A 21924-nucleotide genomic window follows, 5' to 3' on the forward strand; every position below is an offset into this window, starting at 1 on the left:
TGCCGATGACACCACTCTCTATAACAAATGAACACATATCCAAGGAAATGGCAGAAACACTAGAGGATGACCTCCAATCCGTAGTGGAATGGGGACAAAAATGGTCGGTCACATTCAATGCTGCTAAGACTAAGCTTGTTTCCTTCAATAACTACAAGAAACCTTCTCTACCACCAATAGCAATGGCCAAGAACACATTGCCTGAAAGTACTTCTTTTAAACTCCTCGGCCTAACGTTTACAGGGAATATGAACTGGAATAGATACATTGAGAGCATTGCCAAGGCTGCTGCAAGGAAGGTTGGCTCCCTCTACCGTGCTAGAAAACTACTTATGCCTGACAGTATCCTATACCTCTATAAGGCAACCATTCGCCCATGTATGGAGTACTGTTGTCACATCTGGGCTGGTGCATCTGCTGCTTGTCTCTCGCTCCTGGACAGGGTTCAAAAGAGAGTCGCCAACCTGATAGGTCCTAAACTGTCATCTAGGCTTCAGCCTCTGTCCCATCGACAAACTGTGGCATCCCTCTGCCTGTTCTACAAATACTTTAATGGTGAATGCTCTGACGAACTGCAAACACTTGTACCTCCCCGACGTAACTACCCCCGACAAACCCGACAAGCTACTAGGTCTCATCCCTTTACAGTAGAGATCCCTAGGTGCAAGAAAGCCTTTTACTCCAATAGTTTCTTCCCCAGAACTGCTGGTCTTTGGAACTCCCTTCCGGGATTCTGCTTTTCCAACTGCAATGATATGCAGAAGTTCAAGTGTAATGTTAACAAACATCTTTCTACTCTTCTCCCTTCATAATGACCCAGCTAATTAAGTCCCTAATAGTAGCCCCCTGCTTCAAAGTGGCACTGTGCCTTGTTTGGAGTGAAAATTGAATAAAAAAAAAAAAAAAAAAAAAAAAAAAAAGATGTTGCAATAATACTCCATCGTTGGCCGTACCTGGCTTTTATATAGGTAGAGAATTGCATCAGGAGTGAGATATCTACTAGAGCGGTAGAAGGATCCTACCATTTTTCCAGTGGCCTTGGCAATGGATTTGATGCATGTGTTCCATTTCAGATCAGGAGTAAAGGTCAAGCCTAGAAGTTTGTTAAAACATGGAGCCTCCCCAAGACGAGAGCCATTCATTTCAATTGATGCCAGATAGGGATCAGAGTGTTGATGATGTAAAGATAGAAGTTTGGTTTTAGATGTATTAAAAGTAACCAGCCACCGCTTTCCCCATTGTACCATTTGCTCAAGATCAAAGGAGAAAAAGTCAGATATATATATAAGCAGCTAGAAAGATGGAAATAAGTAAAATAATTACGTACCAATAAACACTGTTCATTACCTCCAACATCAGCAAAAGTTGTACTTGAAATCTGAAATCCAAACTCTAAAAAAAGACAAAAATAACATAAATTAAAACTCAATAATAAAGTAGAGATATTTCCGATAGTGTTCAATACTAAAATTCTTATTAGTAGAGCAAATATTTTATCATGTAATTTACACAAGCCAAATCTATATATCTATAAAAGTGAACGTGTCTGTGTACATTTCCCTACGCAATAACTCTGTCAATTTTTAGTCTACAGACTCGAAATTTGATATACAGGGTACTGAGATTTGGGAAAATCTATGTGATTGGTTTTGGGCCAGAAATTAAGCTGTTAAGGGGGTCAAAGTTCAACAATTTGACTGTTGACAACCCTACCAAACTCCTTCGACAATTTGGGGTCTACACACTTGAAATTTTAGATATAGGCTTGTATCTGGAGTTGGGTGCTTTCTGGAGCGATAAAATGATCCAATCATTTGTTCAACGACCTTAGCAATAGACTGGATATAAGTGTACCGTTTTAAGATGCAAATTGAAAGTTACTCTAAAGAGTTTTATTAAGAGTTAATCTTAAAACCTACCTTTGCTTTGTGTATTTTTATCTGGTTGTTCTTGCCGTGAACGTTCTGACAATCTCGGTCTTTTTGATGATGGAACATCTGCATCCTAAAAAAATAAATAAGCAGTATTAGTGGCTTTGTTTTTAATTGGAGTTCACCACTTGTCTCTAACCTGAAGGATAAGAATTAACAAGCTGAGCATGTGGGGTCCCCCTTTCACAAGTGAAAAATTTACTTTTACCATGACTAATGTTTGTGCAAAATTTTAAAAAAATCCAAGTTGTGATCATTAAGTGCAAACGGATCAATTAAGAAAGATGGATAAATTAAGACCTGGCCAGAGATAGGTTATTTTCAAAGTTAATTTCTAAAAGTCGTCCGATACATACCAGCAACAACTGTCACTGATGCTGTTGTTAAGAAACTTGAATCTGAATGTAGTGTTAAACAGATAGATTCCCAGAGTTTGACAAAAAGATTCCCAGAGTTTGACAGAAAGATTCCCAGAGTTCGATAGAAAGATTTCCAGGGTTCGACAAAAAGATTACAGAATCCGACAAGACATACGTGAAGGTTAGAGATTATATAAACCATAACATTCAAGATGAGAACAGCAGTCCAAAGAATCCAAATAATATTAAAAACAAATCCTCATCTCAAAAATTCAGAAACAGAAGCAAAATCCTCAAATATTTTCAATACTTATCAATCATAATAATTTGCATGAAAGCGACACGTGCAAAATTACGATTAGTGAGATATCGACGGTAGGGGGATGAGGTCAAAGGAACTCAACAATCATGACATGAATGTATACGAAACTATAAGATCAAAGTAATAGAAATCCGAACATTATACCAACCTTGGACGCCTTCACGGCAGAGACAACTTCTGATGTCGCATTCTTTCTCCTCTCATTCGGTTGAGTTGGGGTTACATCATGAGCTGAGAACCTTTTGGAATCGTAAGCTTTCAGTCGATTTCCATCCACCATTTTGTTTTTGGTCAAATTTACATCATCTGCCAAATAAGAACGATTAGTATTGGATTTTTTGTTGTTAGAAGCCATATGTATGGGAGAGTGGTTTATTATGTAAGGAGTGGAAGAGGCGACTGGTGTGGACAAAGGGGTGAGAGACGGTTTGTGATGAGGGCTGGGTGGATGGGATGGTGTCTTCGAGGAACTAGACATGCCAGTGAGAGCAGAAGGGACCGACAGGGTCGGAGATGGGGCCGGAGACGAAACCCGCTTGCAAGGCGTGGAGGTTGGTAATGTCGGTTTTGAAACGTTTGTTTCATTTGGTACTTCCATGACGTTGCTGGATTTTTCCGTCTTTTTGTTATTCTGGTAGATGGAGGTCATGAAGTTGTTCATTGCGTTTGTGTCCTGCGGAAAATACGAAAACGTTAGGAATAGCAAATGATAAATAAAAAAAAATTTTAAATTAAAAATAAAAACTCAGGAAAAAATTATTATAGTAAATAATTTATATATATATATATATATATATATATATATATATATAGAGTAGAACTCCAGAATAAAGCATTAATAAATGGTAAGATGGTGAACATCTTAAAATTTGGAATATAGACTTTTGTCATTTATTTGTTATATGCTCTGTAATTACATTGAGCTTCATAAATTAAAGGATTGGTATATATAAAAGGAGAAATTTCCATATATATATATAATATAATATAAACCTGAACGTCTGTTGTGTCTGGTCACGAATAGGCTCCTATATGGTTGACTATTATAGAAAACTGATCACATATAATGATGTATCGAGACACAGGAATGGGTATGTTTGATCTGGCATAATGATGATTCATTAAAATTGTGGGGTCTGCATACGCGCCTGGTCCACAAAGTATGGAAATAAAAAATTTAAAAAGTAAAAAAAAAACGTTTACAAGTGTTTTTGATATAGATGTACATAATAATACTTTGATAAGTATGTTTTAACTTAAATAGGGATGGTATAATAAAATTGTAGGGTCTGCGTTCGCGCCTCGCCTCCATAGAATGGAAATAGGCACAAACTTTAATAAAGACTTTTCATATCTATCTGCGTAAGTATACTTTGATAATTATGTTTCAGTTTGAAGAAATATGGTATAATAAAATTATGGGGTGTTCGTTTGCGCTTGACCTCCATAGAATGGAAATATGTCACAAAGTTTAACAAGGTTTTTTAATATAGATCCACAGAATATTGTGATAAGTGTTTCAGTGTGAACAGGTATGGTATAACAAATTATGGGGTTTATCTATTTTATGTTTACTTTCATCATATTTTGCTTTGGTTTTGATACCCCCAAATTCGAAGCTATCTCATTACAACCCTTCCTTTTGATAACCTATCATACTTTCATAAATCAGAGTCCATTTTCTGTAGGCTGTTTTTGAACCCAGTCAACGACGGGTACTTTTGCTAGTAATATATATATGTGAAAATATGTTTCTTCAATTATACAATGCTGGCTACATGTATGTATGTATGTCTGTGTGTGTGTGTATATATATATATATATATATATATGTATATATATATAGTAGAACCCCAGAATATGGCATTAATCTGTTCGCGGGTTGGAATCGTAAGGTGAAATCGCCGTATGGTGGAGGCTAAAAAAAAGTACATATCAAAAATTACAACACAAAATACAGTACAATATATAATACACATGTATATAATCAAATAACATTATAAATAACACTGTAAGGCGGGGCAAATACCGTAACTAGGGGCTTGAAAAACATTGTATTCCACATCGTAAACTAAAAAACAACGTATCCTAGGGCCACCGTATCCCGAGGTTCTACTGCATAGACATACACGTAGTCAATAAAGAAATGTTAACGCAAAAAGAAATGTCGATGTTAAAATGTGAATACCTTGTACATGACGTAATCAGCGTTGTCAGAGGAAAAGCTTTTCTCCGTTGTGTCGCTTTCGGCATCGATGCAATCCTCACTGTATCTGGAGAAGGAAGACGGAAAACCAAACATCAGATCAGAATTTCAAGTTCACACATAACTGGATAGATATTTAGATAACGTTTTTTTTCCCCTGATCGTATTGCAGTAACAAAGTGTCGTTATTTGATTGGACAAGCTAGCTAGTTAGTTATGATAGTCCATCCATCTGGGGTCCTGGATATGACCTAAAACTATATCTGATGGTGAGGCCCCCACCTTGCGGGCCTTGGGGAGTGTGGAACCACCCTTTAATTGCCATTGCTCCCAGGTCCACTCTGACCCTGTTAGGGTCCTAACTATGAGTTAAATAGAATCCGACTTAAAAAACAAATATACTCCATTAAATAATCGTTCCTCAAAATAACTAGATTCGGCATTAAATAACCTGAAAAACGTTGATATGCCGTAAAACAAAAACAACCAACCATCCATGTGGATGACGATGTCTCCATTTTTTTTTTTAAATTGACTCTATGTCTCCGTTGATGACTGTGAAGCCCGATGCGTCGTCTACACTGCTTTACACAGATAGAGCACGGGAAGACAGGATTTGAGTTTGGATGATGAGTGGTCACCGCTCGTTGGTGTCTCAGTCTGCGACGTTCCATAGCTGCTCGCTCAAAAATTTAATGAAAACGTAAACGAATCTCTTAGTAAACGAGAGTTGCCTCCCTCTGCAAAATGACAAATTGCAAGTCCAATGTAAACAGATTGCAAACAGCGCTTTGTTATTTACATACCGTACTTCGGAGTAATTGCACCAAATCCAGGGGTAATTTGCACCGACTAAAAAAAAAAGTGCTCTTTATATGCATGCTTGCCAAAAGAGTACTTTTAACTAGTTGGCGCCACTAATCCCGATGTATAAACACTTTTGCAGTTTTAACAAAAGAGCTACAATAATATCAGGGCGTCTCCATTCACGCTGAACATCTACAGAATGCCAACATCAATATATTAGATATGAAGCAGTCCCCTGTGGAATTTCTACAGGTCCCGCTAGTGTTAAAGAGTTATTTTATTAAAATAATCAATAATCAGTAATAATCAATCAATAACCAGTAATACTTACCGGAAACCACTCTTCTTACTAGCAATGTGCTTCTTTTCCAACTGACTCGTAAAATCATCCGCCTCTTCCGAAGATGGTTCATCCTTACAAATGATTTCGTAGGCTACGCAATAGAATTCAAAACAAATTTAAAAAAGTAGATAATTCTATATTCATAAAGTTAGGTAAGTGGTAGATAAATAGAAAAGCTAAAAAATGTTGACACACACACACACACACACACACATATAACAGTGAACTGCACGCAAGAGCATGCAGACACACCCACGCCCGTATATGGAAGAACGGTGATAAACACACAGACCCGTAAAAGTACTCGTAACAAGAAAACGATTAGTAAAGTAAACGATTAAATAATAAACAGGACAGCAAAAGTTTCATGGGCACGAGCTGCTAAAAACAGCCTATCCTGCCTTGACAGAGTACAAAATAGGCTCCGTGGCCTACTGGGTGATGCCCTTTTCTCTTTCTTGCGAGCCTGTCTTTGTGTTATCGTTACTACCATGGCAGGTGCTTGTCTGAGCTCCAATCTTTGGTCCCCCTCCCTCACCCGTCTAGCTGAAACCACTGTCAAAAATTTGCCCCACTCTTTATCTGTGCCAAAATCAAAACGTAGATTCCATAAACAAGGCTTCTTTCTTAGAAGTGCACACCTGTGGAACTCTGTTCCGGTTGCCTGTTTCCCACCTGACTACAACCTGGATGTCTACAAGTCCAATGTTAACAAATTCCTGATGAACTGCCCCCTTAAGTAAGACACTTTATCAGATCTCCAACACTAACGTACTGTACATGCAATAACCCTTATCTCTGAGTGGCTTCCGGGCCTTGATAAGTGGTGACCACCTTGTAAAAAAAAAAAAAAAAAAAAAAGAAAAAGTTGACTTATGCAATTCTTGAGAGTATGTGTTTCGTAACACAAAATCAATCACTTAATTATTATATCAATCAGTGAATCTATTTTGCCCTTAACTCATCAGAAGAAATAGCAACAATTCATCCATGAAAAAAAATCCGAAAATTGGAAAAGAAGCTGTAAATACCTTATAACATGTTTACATTATGTCCTTTTGGAATTACACTGAGCTTCTTAAATAAGGATTAGTATATATTATAAGGAAATAAAGTATATTCTCACAAAAATACACGTGTGTACAGATCACGTTGACACATCGGTTCTTGCCAGATCACCGGAAGGTTAGGTGCTTTAGGTACCGCGCTGAATCGTAGAAATTTCTAGGTTGATATCAATTTTTTTTTTTTGGCTCAATTAACACCCTTACACACACCTCGACTTTCTTTTTCGCCTTCGCGTCACGGGTTCAAGCCTGCCTACCTACCACCACTTTTTATTTTTTTTTTTTGCTCAACACACACCTCAAATTACAAAAAGTGCGTGCAATTCGTATCCTGATGAAAATAAAAAAAATTTAATGATTTACAAAAAATGCAATTCGTATCCTGATAGAAAAAGAAAATGGAAATGTACCACTAACCTCTTTCGACACTTTTCAAGAATGCAGTCCTTTTTTTCCTGTTATAATCTCTGAAAAAAATTAAATGTATAAATAAAAATAAATTAGGTACTTTGCATTTTACGATTTCGCTTGGCCACAAATATTAGAATCAAAACAATAAACGTCGGAAAAATCATAACGACAAATTACCTGTCATCTGGCTGATTTTCGTCTATGGTAGCGAGACAATGACCGTGGCTGATTTAGCGGAAACTAAGGTTTTAACAACGACTAGCGGGTGATCTGTGCGAATAGCAAAGATTGACTTTGAATAGAAAAGTTTGAAAGACGCATGAGGGTCAATGAGGCTGATCGGCAGAAGCTGGAAATCTTTAACAAGAATATCTCTGTCGCATCTTGCTGACCATGTTCCACCTTACCTCGGCTAGGGATGTTTATCCTGTGCCCCCAGAATTAACAGAGATCATACCATTCCTGTAATGATCTGGTTTCTGTTGATTGGAACCTTGAGGAGGCTTAAAGCTACTCAAATTCCAGTGAAGACCAATAGCCGCTGCCAACGAGAAATCGATGGTAAGCAGCTGTTGGGATAATGCAAATTTATTTGCAAATCTTATCAAAAGAGATGGAGAGTGCTGACATGTTGTCACTCAGCTTTCAGGGAACAGCGCAGGCTGTTTTCAAGGAGAAACTATGTGAAGGCTCCTTGTGAGCCAATAATAACGACAACAACACAGGTTCACAATTTTCAATTTCAGATATACGGCCATGATTAAATGGACCCCTTCTATCTTACCTATTTTTACTGACACATGACGTCAGGCTTCGATGAAAATAGAGTACGTCTTTGTTCGGCCGTCTTCCCAGTAGTTACCTACTCCAGAGTGCCTCCCTGCCCCTCCTTTTTGAGAGAGGGTCTGAATTGCCTCCATATTAAACTGATTTATGCTGGGCCCCCAAAACCAACAGAGATTAGACCATTCCTGTAATGATACGGTTCCGGATACGATTTTGCAGTAGAAGTTTAGTTCTGTGCAGTTCTAAGAGGTCCACCCTTCCAAGCTTTGCCTTCTCTCTTTGAGAAACGGCTGGTTTATTGCTAATCACCGAGGCGCTCTTACCGGAGAATCCCGACAGGGCTGTCCAGACTCTTTTTGCAGATCAGAGTGCCCCTCTTCGGGATCACTGACTTCTCAATCCCATTTTCCGACCCTGGTGTCTAAGTTTTTGCAATTGGAGAGGACTAAACGCATTCTTTGCCAACATCTCAATCTTAAATTTCTGTCATGTTAAAGCGACGTCTTCAATGATTAGGCATGCAGCTCGTCACCTAAAAGGAGGCGCTAAAGGAGTTCATGAACAATTTTACATAAGGGAGATAATCAACCAAGCAAAAATAAGCATTTTTTTTTTTTTGCAAGAGATAATTTGAGACGCCAAACCAATCAATGGTACAATGAAACAATTCCAATCAAAAAAAACATCTTGTTCCCACAAGAGTATAGTCCCGGAAATTGCGGAGGTAGTTTTCAAAAAGGAAAAACACTAAGTAAAGATTCAAGGTCTTGGAACACATTCCACATGACCATACCAGCGTAACAGATTCACCCCCACCCCTCCTTTGTTTTTGTTTTTTTTTTTAACTTGGGAGTCATCATTTATGGCCATCTTCAAGTCTAATGCAAACAAGTTCTTGATGAGCCGTTCCACTTAAGTTAACAAATTTAACAAATCTCCACTACTGACGATTACTATGATTCTGATAATGTGCACTCTTTAACCCTTATCCTCGAGTGGCCTCTGGACCTTGATAAGTGGTGACTCCTATGTAAAAAAATAAAAAAAAGGATGAATCTAATACGCTGGTATGGTAAAAAAATTTAAAAAAATTCAAGTTTGATTTTCGCTTACCCATATGACGACTGCAGATCTCTGGCCATCGTGCCAACACTAAAACTTTTGCTTCTTCCATGACTAGACAAATACTGTCGAAACAAAAGAAACAGAAATCATTATCATATTCAGGGCTTTACATTTACTAGTGGTGGCCATAAAGTGAGTGATCATTATACGTTAAATTATTATAGAAAAGTGATCCCTCACTTTCTTTAAACTAACATTTCTTCATATCTTGGAAACTACTCGTTTGCTGGAATTTTAAACGTTATTTTCATTTTCAACATCCTCAAAAACTTATAAATGTCTTAATTTTCCAAGTTTTTTTTTCTATAGTGTGAAAAGTCGATTGTCTGCCCCTTGCTGATCTTATATTCCAAACATTCCCAATAGGTGTCGCTAGCAGTGTATCATTCAAAAACAAGATGGAGTGAAGTTTTTCTTCGATAAAATGTTGCATAATATTTGATTTTCTTAAATTAAAAAAATACTTGATCGATTTACGTGATTTTTGGAATATGACATCTTCATGCAGTGACAAGTACGTACATTATAAAGATTTTTTTTCAGATTTTTATAGTAAAAAAGATTACTTGTGGATCATTTATAGACTTGCACCGAAAAACGCAATTTTACCCAATTTTTTTTTAATTGCTTAGAACTATAAATAACTTTCTACTCATTGATTTTTCGTCATTTTTGGATTATTACTATTTTCGCCGAAAATTTTTCGCCATGACAATTAAGTACGTAATATTGTTTTTGGTAAATATCCAGATACGCTACAACAGAACACCGCGCTCGTAACGTAAACGGAAGCTACAAAATAGTGGAAAGTAGTTCGTGGGTTCAGGGGTTAATACCATGCAAACGGTAAATTTGCCCCAAGTTTGACTATCAGATTCGTTGTCAGCGACCTCAATTACCTATATAAAAACAAATTAGAGTGGTCTGTGTTCTGTTGTAGCGTATCTGTATATTTACCTCGTTTTTGCTTAAAACAATTACATAAAAAAAACTTGATCTGTCGACTCTTAATAAGCATTATCAGCCTTATGTTCAATAACAATTTAGTAGTAAAATCATAAATTTGGATTTTCTTAGTTTAAAAAAACTAATGGATCGGTTTAAGTGATTTTTGGAATATGACATCTTCGTTCTGTATAGACTTTCGGTGCTTCTACAGAATTGGCACGAGATTTTGTAGTCGATAAAGTGAGTTTTCAGATTTAAAAAAAAAAACAATGGTCTCAACTGATTTTCTTGTCAATTCTAATAAGTTACAATGGTACCACCTTCCAAATTATACAGTCGAAATTACCTGAATATTACTGAATTATTAAAAAAAAAACTTTAATCGTGTTAGCAGGAGAAAAATTGCTGCTATCTTGTTTAAACAAAACGGAAAATTACCTCCCTTTTGAACTCTCCTGTGTCTTACGATCGTTTTCATCAAAGTCTATTGTTTATTTTCTTTAATAAATAATTTTCTACCTTATCGATTTTCGTAATTTTTGGATATAATCATCTTAAAAATACGAGGAATACGTAGATACGATTCTTTTCATGTGAAATTCAGGATTATGGGTACTAGTGCACTTATTGATCCGTGCTGAAATATTAACGTTATTATTTAAAAAGCCATTCTTAACATGGGGAGGGGAGGGTATTTTGTACCTATTGTATAATTTAACCTTACAATTGAATAAAAAAAAACATATCATAAAACTTTTATTAAAATTGGAAATACGATTTTAAAAAATAGCGCTGATCAATCAGCAAGTGCACTAGTACCGGATTATGATTTTCGAAATTCCGTCCCAATAGTGTTTCCCGATTTTTCCGTGTTTTTTTTTTTTTTTTTTTTTTTAAGTAAGTGTCATTGTGAATATACAAAAAAAAAAACAAAATAAAAGCATCGCGGTTTTATTTTGTTTTTAAGAGCCACTATGCTAGAAAAGAACGAACTCTCATTTATAAATGAATTCATACACAAAAGAAAACATCCTTATTGATAATGTCGAAACATGTGCAAGAGAACACGTGTTCGCATTTTTAGTTGGTGATCGCGAGAAACGATTAGAAATTTAAAAAAATAAAAATGTTTTCTTTTAAAAAAAAAATGGCGTTGTTTACCTGCCGAATCCGTGGAATAAGTTTGGCATCTGCTAAATAAAAAGAATCTTTGCTGGAACCGGATTTCTTTTTTGAACTCATCCTAAATTTGGAAAAGATCGTATAAATTTAGAAAAATAAATAAAATCAAATAGGTTGTTTTAGCAAAATTATCTCCCTTTGACGGTGTTAGCCGAGATTATGTCCCTTATTAAAAATTGTCTTCATCCTATGTGTATTTGTGATTTAAAAAAAAACAAGAGGCAACAATGCCACACTGCCAACACTCTACATTCTACAATCAAGAACATCTCAACTGCAAAATACGACGCACAGCTGATACAACTCTTCACTCCTTCTGTCTGTATGAGATCTTACAGGCTGCCGAAAGAACAGGTTTATCACGAATTAATATTTGTTTTTTAATTCGTTAACTAACTTACACACAACTCAAGTAGATGTTGCTCATACAAGTCGATGATACGTCCTTGACAATTAGTTTGACCATATTGGTGGCCTTTTATCTATCAGGCTGTGATATTTGCTATGTTTAGAATGTCCACCCTTCCAGGTCTTGGCTTCTCATAGAGTTTTCTCTGCAACTTCTCTCCCTCTCACACACAGACGTGATGTTACTTGTCTCAGTCTTTTCTATAAATATTATTATTGCATGTGTTCTGTTCCCTGCTTCCTTTGTTCCAGCTCTTTGAATCGGTGGTCTAGTGGTCGTCACTAATTTGCTGTTTTGATGTAGCGACCACTACATACGGTCGAGTGTCGGCATTCTTGTCACTTTGAAGAAGAACTAAGTTTTGAAAAAGTTCAGTTTGAAATGGATTTTTGTTTACAATGCACGGCCCAGGTTGGCCGATAAGAATAGCAACAAATAATAACAATAATTATTATCTTCAAGTCTCTTCTTAAAGGGGCTTCTCCTTTAAGAATTTACAACTAGTTAATCGACAGTCGACACTTTCACTGAGTTATGCCAAACAGACGGACTGTTCCGCTGTATCACAGTGTGGCTAGACTAAAACTCATCAGAGAGTAATCTAATTTACAACTAGCTTATCGACGGTAGACACTATCAATGAGTTTACGTGTGTGTGTGTGTGTGTGTGTGTGTGTGTTACGTTAACATTCGAAATGTTGATTTTAAAAGCGTTCAGGTATGCTGAAAACGAATATCGCAAGGAAAATTAGCAGAGACAAATAGTTTTGTTGCTAGTTTTATTAATGTGTGTATTTTGAAATGTAAATCACTGGCGACCATGTTTAAACAGGCGGCATATGGAAGGGGCCAACCCTCAATTTGTTCAGGTATGCTGAAAACGAATATCGCAAGGAAAATTAGCAGAGACAGATAGACAGACTACTAGTTTTGGAGCTAGTTTTATTAATGCGTGTATTGTGAAATGTAAATCCCTGGCGACCATGTTTGAATAGGTGGCATATGAAAGGGGCCAACCCTCAGTTTGTTCAGGTATGCTGAAAACGAATATCGCAAAGAAAATTAGCACAGACTGACTATAGATTCACCATCATAGTATTGAAATATTTTTTTATTTTATAAAGGAATCACTACTTATCAAGCCCCAGAGGCAACTCGAGGATAAGGGTTAAAGTGTGTACAGTAGTCAATTGGACAATATCATAGTAATCGTTAGAAGTGTCAATTTGGTAAATTGGATTACTTAAGAGGAACGGCTCATCAAGAACTTATTTACATTGGACTTGAAGACGACGAAGTAAAAATATAAAGTTGAAAGAACTAGCGAAAAATACGATTTTAACGATGCCTTTCAAATCGTAAACTGCCTGTTTACATTTTTTGCGTTTAAAAAGTGTAAAAAAAGAGCAAACCTTCAGAATCCTAAAAAGATCTCCCGGGAGCATTTTTGCAACATGAAAAATATACAAACCAAAATAAAGAGAGGAGAGGCCACCCTATTTTGGTGAAACGCACGCACGCACACACGCATACACACACACAAACGCACACATAAGCACGCATGTCACCAAGCTAAAGAAGAGAGAAGGTGGGGGAAGGAGAGAAAAGGATCGTGTTCTCTGCACTGCACGTGCCGGGGTCAAACAGAAGTTAAATGAAATCGATTAAAAATGGCTCCACAAAGTTGTGTCTGAACTTTTTATTCTATGAAACTTAAGATTAATAAAACGAAATAATCGTGACCCGTGGAAATTCCACGGCGAATATTTCGCATTCAATAAGAACAAAACGAAAAAGTAGTGAACAAATAAATATATAAGAAAATGAATGTTACCAAAGGCAAGATAAGTTACCCTTCTACCTACCTAGATCACATTTTTGTTGTTTTAACTTATTTTAAAACGTTTATTTAACACAAACAAAAGTAGCGCACAGTTTTAAGTTAGAACAATAAAGAAAGTGTCTGACATTTTAAAGTCATCTTGTGAGACTCGATAATCGCTCCAAACTCGAAAATTAAGCAAAATACTGGTAGCAACACATCCAATAAATGTCAGCAAACGTTCGAACATGTTTTCTTTTTCACATTAGCGAAACTCTTATCAGAGCAAAAGCGAAAATGAGAAGCAAAAACAAATGAAGAAGTCGGTTTTTATCGTTGAGCACAAAAACAAAAACAAAAAGAGTATCTAATCTAATAGGCCCCGTGCTATAGGTCAATCTCCAAAGTCTGTCCCATCGCCTCAGTGTTGCATCCAGTTTGTTCAGGTATGCTGAAAACGAATATCGCAAGGAAAATTAGCACAGACAGACTACTAGTTTTGGAGCTAGTTTTAGTTAATGCGTGCATTTTGAAATGTAGATCACTGGCGCCCATGTTTGAACAGGCGGCATATGAAAGGGGCCAACCCTCAGTTTGTTCAGGTATGCTGAAAACGAATATCGCAAGGAAAATTAGCAGAGACAAATAGTTTTCGAGCTAGTTTTATTAATGCATGTATTTTGAAATGTAAATTACTGGCGACCATATTGGAACAGGCGGCATATGAAACGGGCCAACCCTATCTTTGTTCAGGTATGCTGAAAACGAATATCGCAAGGAAAGTTAGCACAGACAAATAGTTTTCAAGACAGTTTTATTAATGCGTGCATTTTGAAATGAAAAGGAAAACTAGCACATCAAAGTATTGAAATATTTTTTGTTTTACAAAGGAATCACTACTTATCAAGGCCCAGAGACCACTCGAGGGTTTAAAGAGTGTGCAGTATGGGACAATATCATAGTAATCGTTAGAAGTATAAATTTTGTAAATTGGATGACTTAAGAGGAACGGCTTATCAAGAACTTGTTTACATTGGACTTGAAGAGGACGAAATAAAAATATAAAATTTAATGAACTCGCTAAAAATATTTTAACGATGCCTTTCAACTCGTAAACTGCTTGTTTACATTTGTGTACATTTTTCGAAGATAATAAAAAGTGTAAAAAAAAGTAAACGTTTAGAATCCTAAAAAGATCTCCCGGAAGCATTTTTGCAACATAAAAAATATACAAACCAAAATAAAGAGAGGAGGAAACCTACTCAAAAATATGGTTTATTACATCGCTTAAAATAAAGAAGAATCGGGGCCTCCAATAATACGATAATTTGGTGGGGAAGCAAATTGTGTTCTTTTTTCTAACTTGGTTTTAAAAAGTTTTTATTGCTAACATTTATTTTCATGAACTCTAACCACACCTCACAACCCTAATCCGGCCGGTCGGGAAAAAGTTTTTACTTTTTTAAAATTTTGTTGAAACCGACGAAATGAATTTTAATTTAAACTTCGTTTGACGTTGGCACGTCGCACGCACGCACGCACACACACACACACACACACACGCACGCACGCACGCACACATAAGCATTCGCTTGTCACCGAGCTAAAGAAGAGAGAAAGTGGGGGAAGGAGAGAAAGGGTCGTGTTCTCTGCACTGCACGTGCCGGGGTCAAACGTAAGTTTTAAAAAATGGCTCGACAAAGTTGTGTCTGAACTTTTTATTCTATGAAACTTAAGATTAATAAAACGAAATAATCGTGACCCGTGGAAATTCCACGGCGAATATTTCGCATTCAATAAGAACAAAACGAAAAAGTAGTGAACAAATAAATATATGAGAAAATGTTGTTTTAACTTATTTTAAAACGTTTATTTAACACAAACAAAAGTAGCGCACAGTTTTAAGTTAGAACAATAAAGAAGTGTCTGATATTTTACAGTCATCTTGTGAGACTCGACAATCGCTCCAAACTCGAAAATTAAGCAAAATACTGGTAGCAACACATCCAATAAATGTCAGCAAACGTTCGAACATGTTTTCTTTTTCACATTAGCGAAACTCTTATTAGAGCAAAAGTTAAAATGAGAAGCAAACACAAATGAAGAAGTCGGTTTTTATCGTTGAGCACAAAAACAAAAACAAAAAGAGTATCTAATCTAATAGGCCCCGTGCTATAGGTCAATCTCCAAAGTCTGTCCCATCGCCTCAGTGTTGCATCCCTGTTTACAAGTACTTTAATGAGATGTGCTCTGATGAATCCATAGCACTTATACCAGTGCCCGGAAAACTTGTCCCGGGAAAACTCGTCTCGAAGTCGAGTGTCGGCGTTCTTGTCTCGAAGTAAGTTTTTTTTAACACAGTTGAGTTGGAAATGGATTTCTGCACGTGCATCATGGCTGGACGATAAGAATAACAATACAAATAACAATAATTATTATCTTCAAGTCTCTTCTTAAAGGGGCATTCGGCTACGAAGTTACAACTAGCTAATCGACACGCGACACTGTCAATGAGTTATGCGAAACAGACGGACTCTTCCGCTGTATCAAAGTTATTAAGTGTGGTTAGACTGAAACTCATTAAAGCCAGTAATCTAAGTTTCAACTAGCTAATAGACATTCGGCACTTTCAATGAGTTATGCGATCACCGCCACTTGTCCAAAAACGGACTGTTCCGCTGTATCACAGTTATTAAGGGTTGTTAGAGTGTAACTCATCAGAGCCAGTAACCTAACTTACAACTAGCTAGTCAACATTCGACACTGTCATTGAGTTATGCGATACACTGCTAATTGTCCAGAGACGGACTGTTCTACTGTATCACAGTTGTAAAGGATGGTTAGACTAAAACTCATAAGAGCCAGTAATCTAATTTACAACTACCTTATCGACAGTAGACACTTTCACTGAGTTTACGTGTGTGTGTGTGTGTGTGTGTGTGTGTGTCTTTTTGTGTGTGTGTGGTTCGTTAACAGTCGGACTGTCCATTATAAAATCGTTCGGGTATGCTGAAAACGACTATCGCAAGGCACAGACAAATAGTTTTCGAGATACTAATACGTATATTTCGAGATACTAATGCGTATATTTTGAAATGTAAATCACTGGCGACCATGTTTGAACAGGCGGCATATGAAAGGGGCAAACCCTCAGTTTGTTCAGGTATGCTGAAAACGAATATCGCAAGGAAAATTAGCACACACAGACAGAGTTTATTTTGGGAGCTAGTTTTATTAATGCGTGTATTTTGAAATGCAAATCCTTGGCGACCATGTTTGAACAGGCGACATATGAACGGGGGCAACCATCAGTTTTTCAGGTATGCTGAAAACGAATATCGCAATAAAAATTAGCAGAGACAGACAGACTACTAGTTTTGGAACTAGTTTAAATTATGCGTGTATTTTGAAATGTAAATCACTGGCGACCATGTTTTAACAGGCGGCATATGAAAGGGGCAAACCCTCTTTTTGTTCAGGTATGCTGAAAACGAATATCGCAGGGAAAATGAGCACAGACAAATACTGTTGTAGCTAGTTTTATTAATGCGTGTATTTTGAAATGTAAATCACTGGCGAGCATGTTTGAACAGGTGATATATGAACGGGGGCAACCATCAGTTTTTCAGGTATGCTGAAAACGAATATCGCAAGGAAAATTAGCACAGACAGACAGACTACTAGTTTTGGAGCTAGTTTTATTAATGCGTGTATTTTGAAATGTAAATCACTGGCGACCATGTTTTAACAGGCGGCATATGAAAGGGGCCAACCCTCAGTGTGTTCAGGTATGCTGAAAACGAATATCGCAAGGAAAATCAGCACAGACTGACTATAGATTCACCATCAAAGTAGTGAAATTTTTTTTATATAAAGGAATCACTACTTATCAAGTCCCAGAGGCCACTCGAGGATAAGGGTTAAAGTGTGTACAGTAGTCAATGGACAATATCATAGTAATCGTTAGAAGTGTACATTTGGTAAATTGGATTATTTAAGAGGAACGGCTCATCAAGAACTTATTTACATTGGACTTGAAGACGACGAAATAAAAATATAAAGTTGAAAGAACTATCATTTTAACGATGCCTTTCAAATCGTAAACTGCTTGTTTACATTTGTGTACATTTTTCGAAGATAATAAAAAGTGTAAAAAAAGGCAAACCTTTAGAATCCTAAAAAGATCTCCCGGAAGCATTTTTGCTACATGAAAAATATACAAACCAAAGTAAAGACAGGAGGCACCCTACTCTAAAATATGGTTTATTACATCGCCTAAAAAAAAAAGTAGAATCTTAATTTAGACGCTCCAATATATGATAATTTGGTGGGGGAAGCAAATTGTTTTCTTTTTTCTAACTTGGTTTTAAAAAGTTTTTATTGCTAACATTTATTTTCATGAACTCTAACCACACCTCACAACCCTAATCCGGTCGGTCGGGGAAAAAAGTTTTTATTTTTTTAAATTTTGGTGAACACGACAACACACATACGCACGCATGTACACACATACACACACACACACACACACACGCACGCACACATAAGCATATCGCTTGTCACCAAGCTAAAGAAGAGAGAGAGAGAGTGGGGGAAGGAGAGAAAGGATCGTACGTGCCGGGGTCAAACAGAAGTTAAATGAAATCGATTATAAATCGCTCGACAAAGTTGTGTCTGAACTTTTTATTCTATGAAACTTAAGATTAATAAAACGAAATAATCGTGACCCGTGGAAATTCCACGGCGAATATTTCGCATTCAAGAGAACAAAAGGAAAAAGTAGTGAACAAATAAATATATAAGAAAATGAATGTTACCAAAGGCAAGATAAGTTACTCTTCTACGTACCTAGATCACATTTTTGTTGTTTTAACTTATTTTAAAACGTTTATTTAACACACACAAAAGTAGCGCACGGTTTTAAGTTAGAACAATAAAGAAGTGTCTGACATTTTACAGACATCTTGTGAGACTCGATAATCGCTCCAAACTCGAAAATTAAGCAAAATACTGGTAGGAACACATCCAATAAATGTCAGCAAACGTTCGAACAAGTTTTCTTTTTCACATTAGCGAAACACTTATCAGAGAAAAAGCGAAAATGAGAAGCAAACACAAATGAAGAAGTCGGTTTTTATCGTTGAGCACAAAAACAACAACAAAAAAAAGAGTATCTAATCTAATAGTGCGTGCTATAGGTCAATCTCCAACGTCTGTCCCTTCGCCTCGGTGTTGCATCCATGTTTACAAGTACTTTAATGGGATGTGCTCTCATGAACCCATAGCACTTATACCAGTGCCCGGAAAACCTGTCCCGGGAAAACTCGTCTCTGGAAAAATCGTACCCGGAAAACTCGAACCGTTCAGTTTGTTCAGGTATGCTGAAAACGAATATCGCAAGGAAAATTAGCAGAGAAAAATAGTCTTGGAGCTAGTTTTATTAATGCGTGTATTGCGAAATGTAAATCACTGGCGACCATGTTTGAAGAGGCGGCATATGAAAGGGGCCAACCCTCAGTTTGTTCATGTATGCTGAAAACGAATATCGCAAGGAAAATTAGCAGAGACAAATAGTTTTGGAGCTAGTTTTATTAATGCGTGTATTTTGAAATGTAAATCACTGGCGACCCTGTTTGAACAGTTTAACCAGGCGGTGTATGAAAGGGGCCAACCCTCAGTTTGTTCAGGTATGCTGAAAACGAATATCGCAAGGAAAATTAGCAGAGATAAATAGTTTTGGAGCTAGTTTTATTAATGCGTGTATTTTGAAATGTAAATCACTGATGACCATGTTTGAACAGGCGGCATATGAAAGGGGGCAACCATCAGTTTGTTTAGGTATGCTGAAAACGAATATCGCAAGGAAAATTAGCAGAGACAAATAGTTTTGGAGCTAGTTTTATTAATGCGTGTATTTTGAAATGTAAATTACTGGCGACCATATTGGAACAGGCGGCATATGAAACGGGCCAACCCTATCTTTGTTCAGGTATGCTGAAAACGAATATCGCAAGGAAAGTTAGCACAGACAAATAGTTTTCAAGACAGTTTTATTAATGCGTGCATTTTGAAATGAAAAAGAAAACTAGCACATCAAAGTATTGAAATATTTTTTGTTTTACAAAGGAATCACTACTTATCAAGGCCCAGAGACCACTCGAGGGTTTAAAGAGTGTGCAGTATGGGACAATATCATAGTAATCGTTAGAAGTATAAATTTTGTAAATTGGATTACTTAAGAGGAACGGCTTATCAAGAACTTGTTTACATTGGACTTGAAGAGGACGAAATAAAAATATAAAATTTAATGAACTCGTTAAAAATATTTTAACGATGCCTTTCAACTCGTAAACTGCTTGTTTACATTTGTGTACATTTTTCGAAGATAATAAAAAGTGTAAAAAAAAGTAAACGTTTAGAATCCTAAAAAGATCTCCGGGAAGCATTTTTGCAACATAAAAAATATACAAACCAAAATAAAGAGAGGAGGAAACCTACTCAAAAATATGGTTTATTACATCGCTTAAAATAAAGAAGAATCGGGGCCTCCAATAATACGATAATTTGGTGGGGAAGCAAATTGTGTTCTTTTTTCTAACTTGGTTTTAAAAAGTTTTTATTGCTAACATTTATTTTCATGAACTCTAACCACACCTCACAACCCTAATCCGGCCGGTCGGGAAAAAGTTTTTACTTTTTTAAAATTTTGTTGAAACCGACGAAATGAATTTTAATTTAAACTTCGTTTGACGTTGGCACGTCGCACGCACGCACGCACACACACACACACACACGCACGCACGCACGCACGCACGCACACATAAGCATTCGCTTGTCACCGAGCTAAAGAAGAGAGAAAGTGGGGGAAGGAGAGAAAGGGTCGTGTTCTCTGCACTGCACGTGCCGGGGTCAAACGTAAGTTTTAAAAAATGGCTCGACAAAGTTGTGTCTGAACTTTTTATTCTATGAAACTTAAGATTAATAAAACGAAATAATCGTGACCCGTGGAAATTCCACGGCGAATATTTCGCATTCAATAAGAACAAAACGAAAAAGTAGTGAACAAATAAATATATGAGAAAATGTTGTTTTAACTTATTTTAAAACGTTTATTTAACACAAACAAAATAGCGCACAGTTTTAAGTTAGAACAATAAAGAAAGTGTCTGACATTTTACAGTCATCTTGTGAGACTCGACAATCGCTCCAAACTCGAAAATTAAGCAAAATACTGGTAGCAACACATCCAATAAATGTCAGCAAACGTTCGAACATGTTTTCTTTTTCACATTAGCGAAACTCTTATAAGAGCAAAAGTTAAAATGAGAAGCAAACACAAATGAAGAAGTCGGTTTTTATCGTTGAGCACAAAAACAAAAACAAAAAGAGTATCTAATCTAATAGGCCCCGTGCTATAGGCCAATCTCCAAAGTCTGTCCCATCGCCTCAGTGTTGCATCCCTGTTTACAAGTACTTTAATGAGATGTGCTCTGATGAATCCATAGCACTTATACCAGTGCCCGGAAAACTTGTCCCGGGAAAACTCGTCTCGAAGTCGAGTGTCGGCGTTCTTGTCTCGAAGTAAGTTTTTTTTAACACAGTTGAGTTGGAAATGGATTTCTGCACGTGCATCATGGCTGGACGATAAGAATAACAATACAAATAACAATAATTATTATCTTCAAGTCTCTTCTTAAAGGGGCATTCGGCTACGAAGTTACAACTAGCTAATCGACACGCGACACTGTCAATGAGTTATGCGAAACAGACGGACTCTTCCGTTGTATCAAAGTTATTAAGTGCGGTTAGACTGAAACTCATTAAAGCCAGTAATCTAAGTTTCAACTAGCTAATAGACATTCGGCACTTTCAAAGAGTTATGCGATCACCGCCACTTGTCCAAAAACGGACTGTTCCGCTGTATCACAGTTATTAAGGGTGGTTAGAGTGTAACTCATCAGAGCCAGTAACCTAACTTACAACTAGCTAGTCAACATTCGACACTGTCATTGAGTTATGCGATACACTGCTAATTGTCCAGAGACGGACTGTTCTACTGTATCACAGTTGTAAAGGATGGTTAGACTAAAACTCATAAGAGCCAGTAATCTAATTTACAACTACCTTATCGACAGTAGACACTTTCACTGAGTTTACGTGTGTGTGTGTGTGTGTCTTTTTGTGTGTGTGTGGTTCGTTAACATTC

General features: G+C 36.8%; 1 protein-coding gene across 2 annotated transcripts in view; it reads right to left on the reverse strand.

The window, feature by feature from the left end:
- LOC145271032 (nuclear valosin-containing protein-like) overlaps positions 1-21924 on the reverse strand; it is a 41202-nt gene that overhangs the window by 2841 nt on the left and 16437 nt on the right. The window contains exons 2-9 of one of the 2 annotated variants that reach the window (XM_080126587.1): positions 11467-11548; positions 9346-9419; positions 7453-7502; positions 5957-6059; positions 4801-4885; positions 2761-3285; positions 1920-2004; positions 1328-1392 (exon numbers count right to left, since the gene is read on the reverse strand). In XM_080126587.1, the coding sequence (XP_079982713.1) occupies positions 1328-1392; positions 1920-2004; positions 2761-3285; positions 4801-4885; positions 5957-6059; positions 7453-7502; positions 9346-9419; positions 11467-11547 (1068 nt within the window). In that variant the 5' untranslated portion in view covers position 11548. Of the gene's footprint in view, positions 1-1327; positions 1393-1919; positions 2005-2760; positions 3286-4800; positions 4886-5956; positions 6060-7452; positions 7503-9345; positions 9420-11466; positions 11654-21924 lie in introns of those variants that run through there. The other variant, XM_080126586.1, reaches the window with a different exon arrangement.

The sequence above is a fragment of the Euprymna scolopes genome, chromosome 46 (genome assembly GCF_053919585.1).
Source record: "Euprymna scolopes isolate OS-2025 chromosome 46, ASM5391958v1, whole genome shotgun sequence".
Taxonomy (NCBI): Eukaryota; Metazoa; Mollusca; class Cephalopoda; order Sepiida; family Sepiolidae; genus Euprymna; species Euprymna scolopes.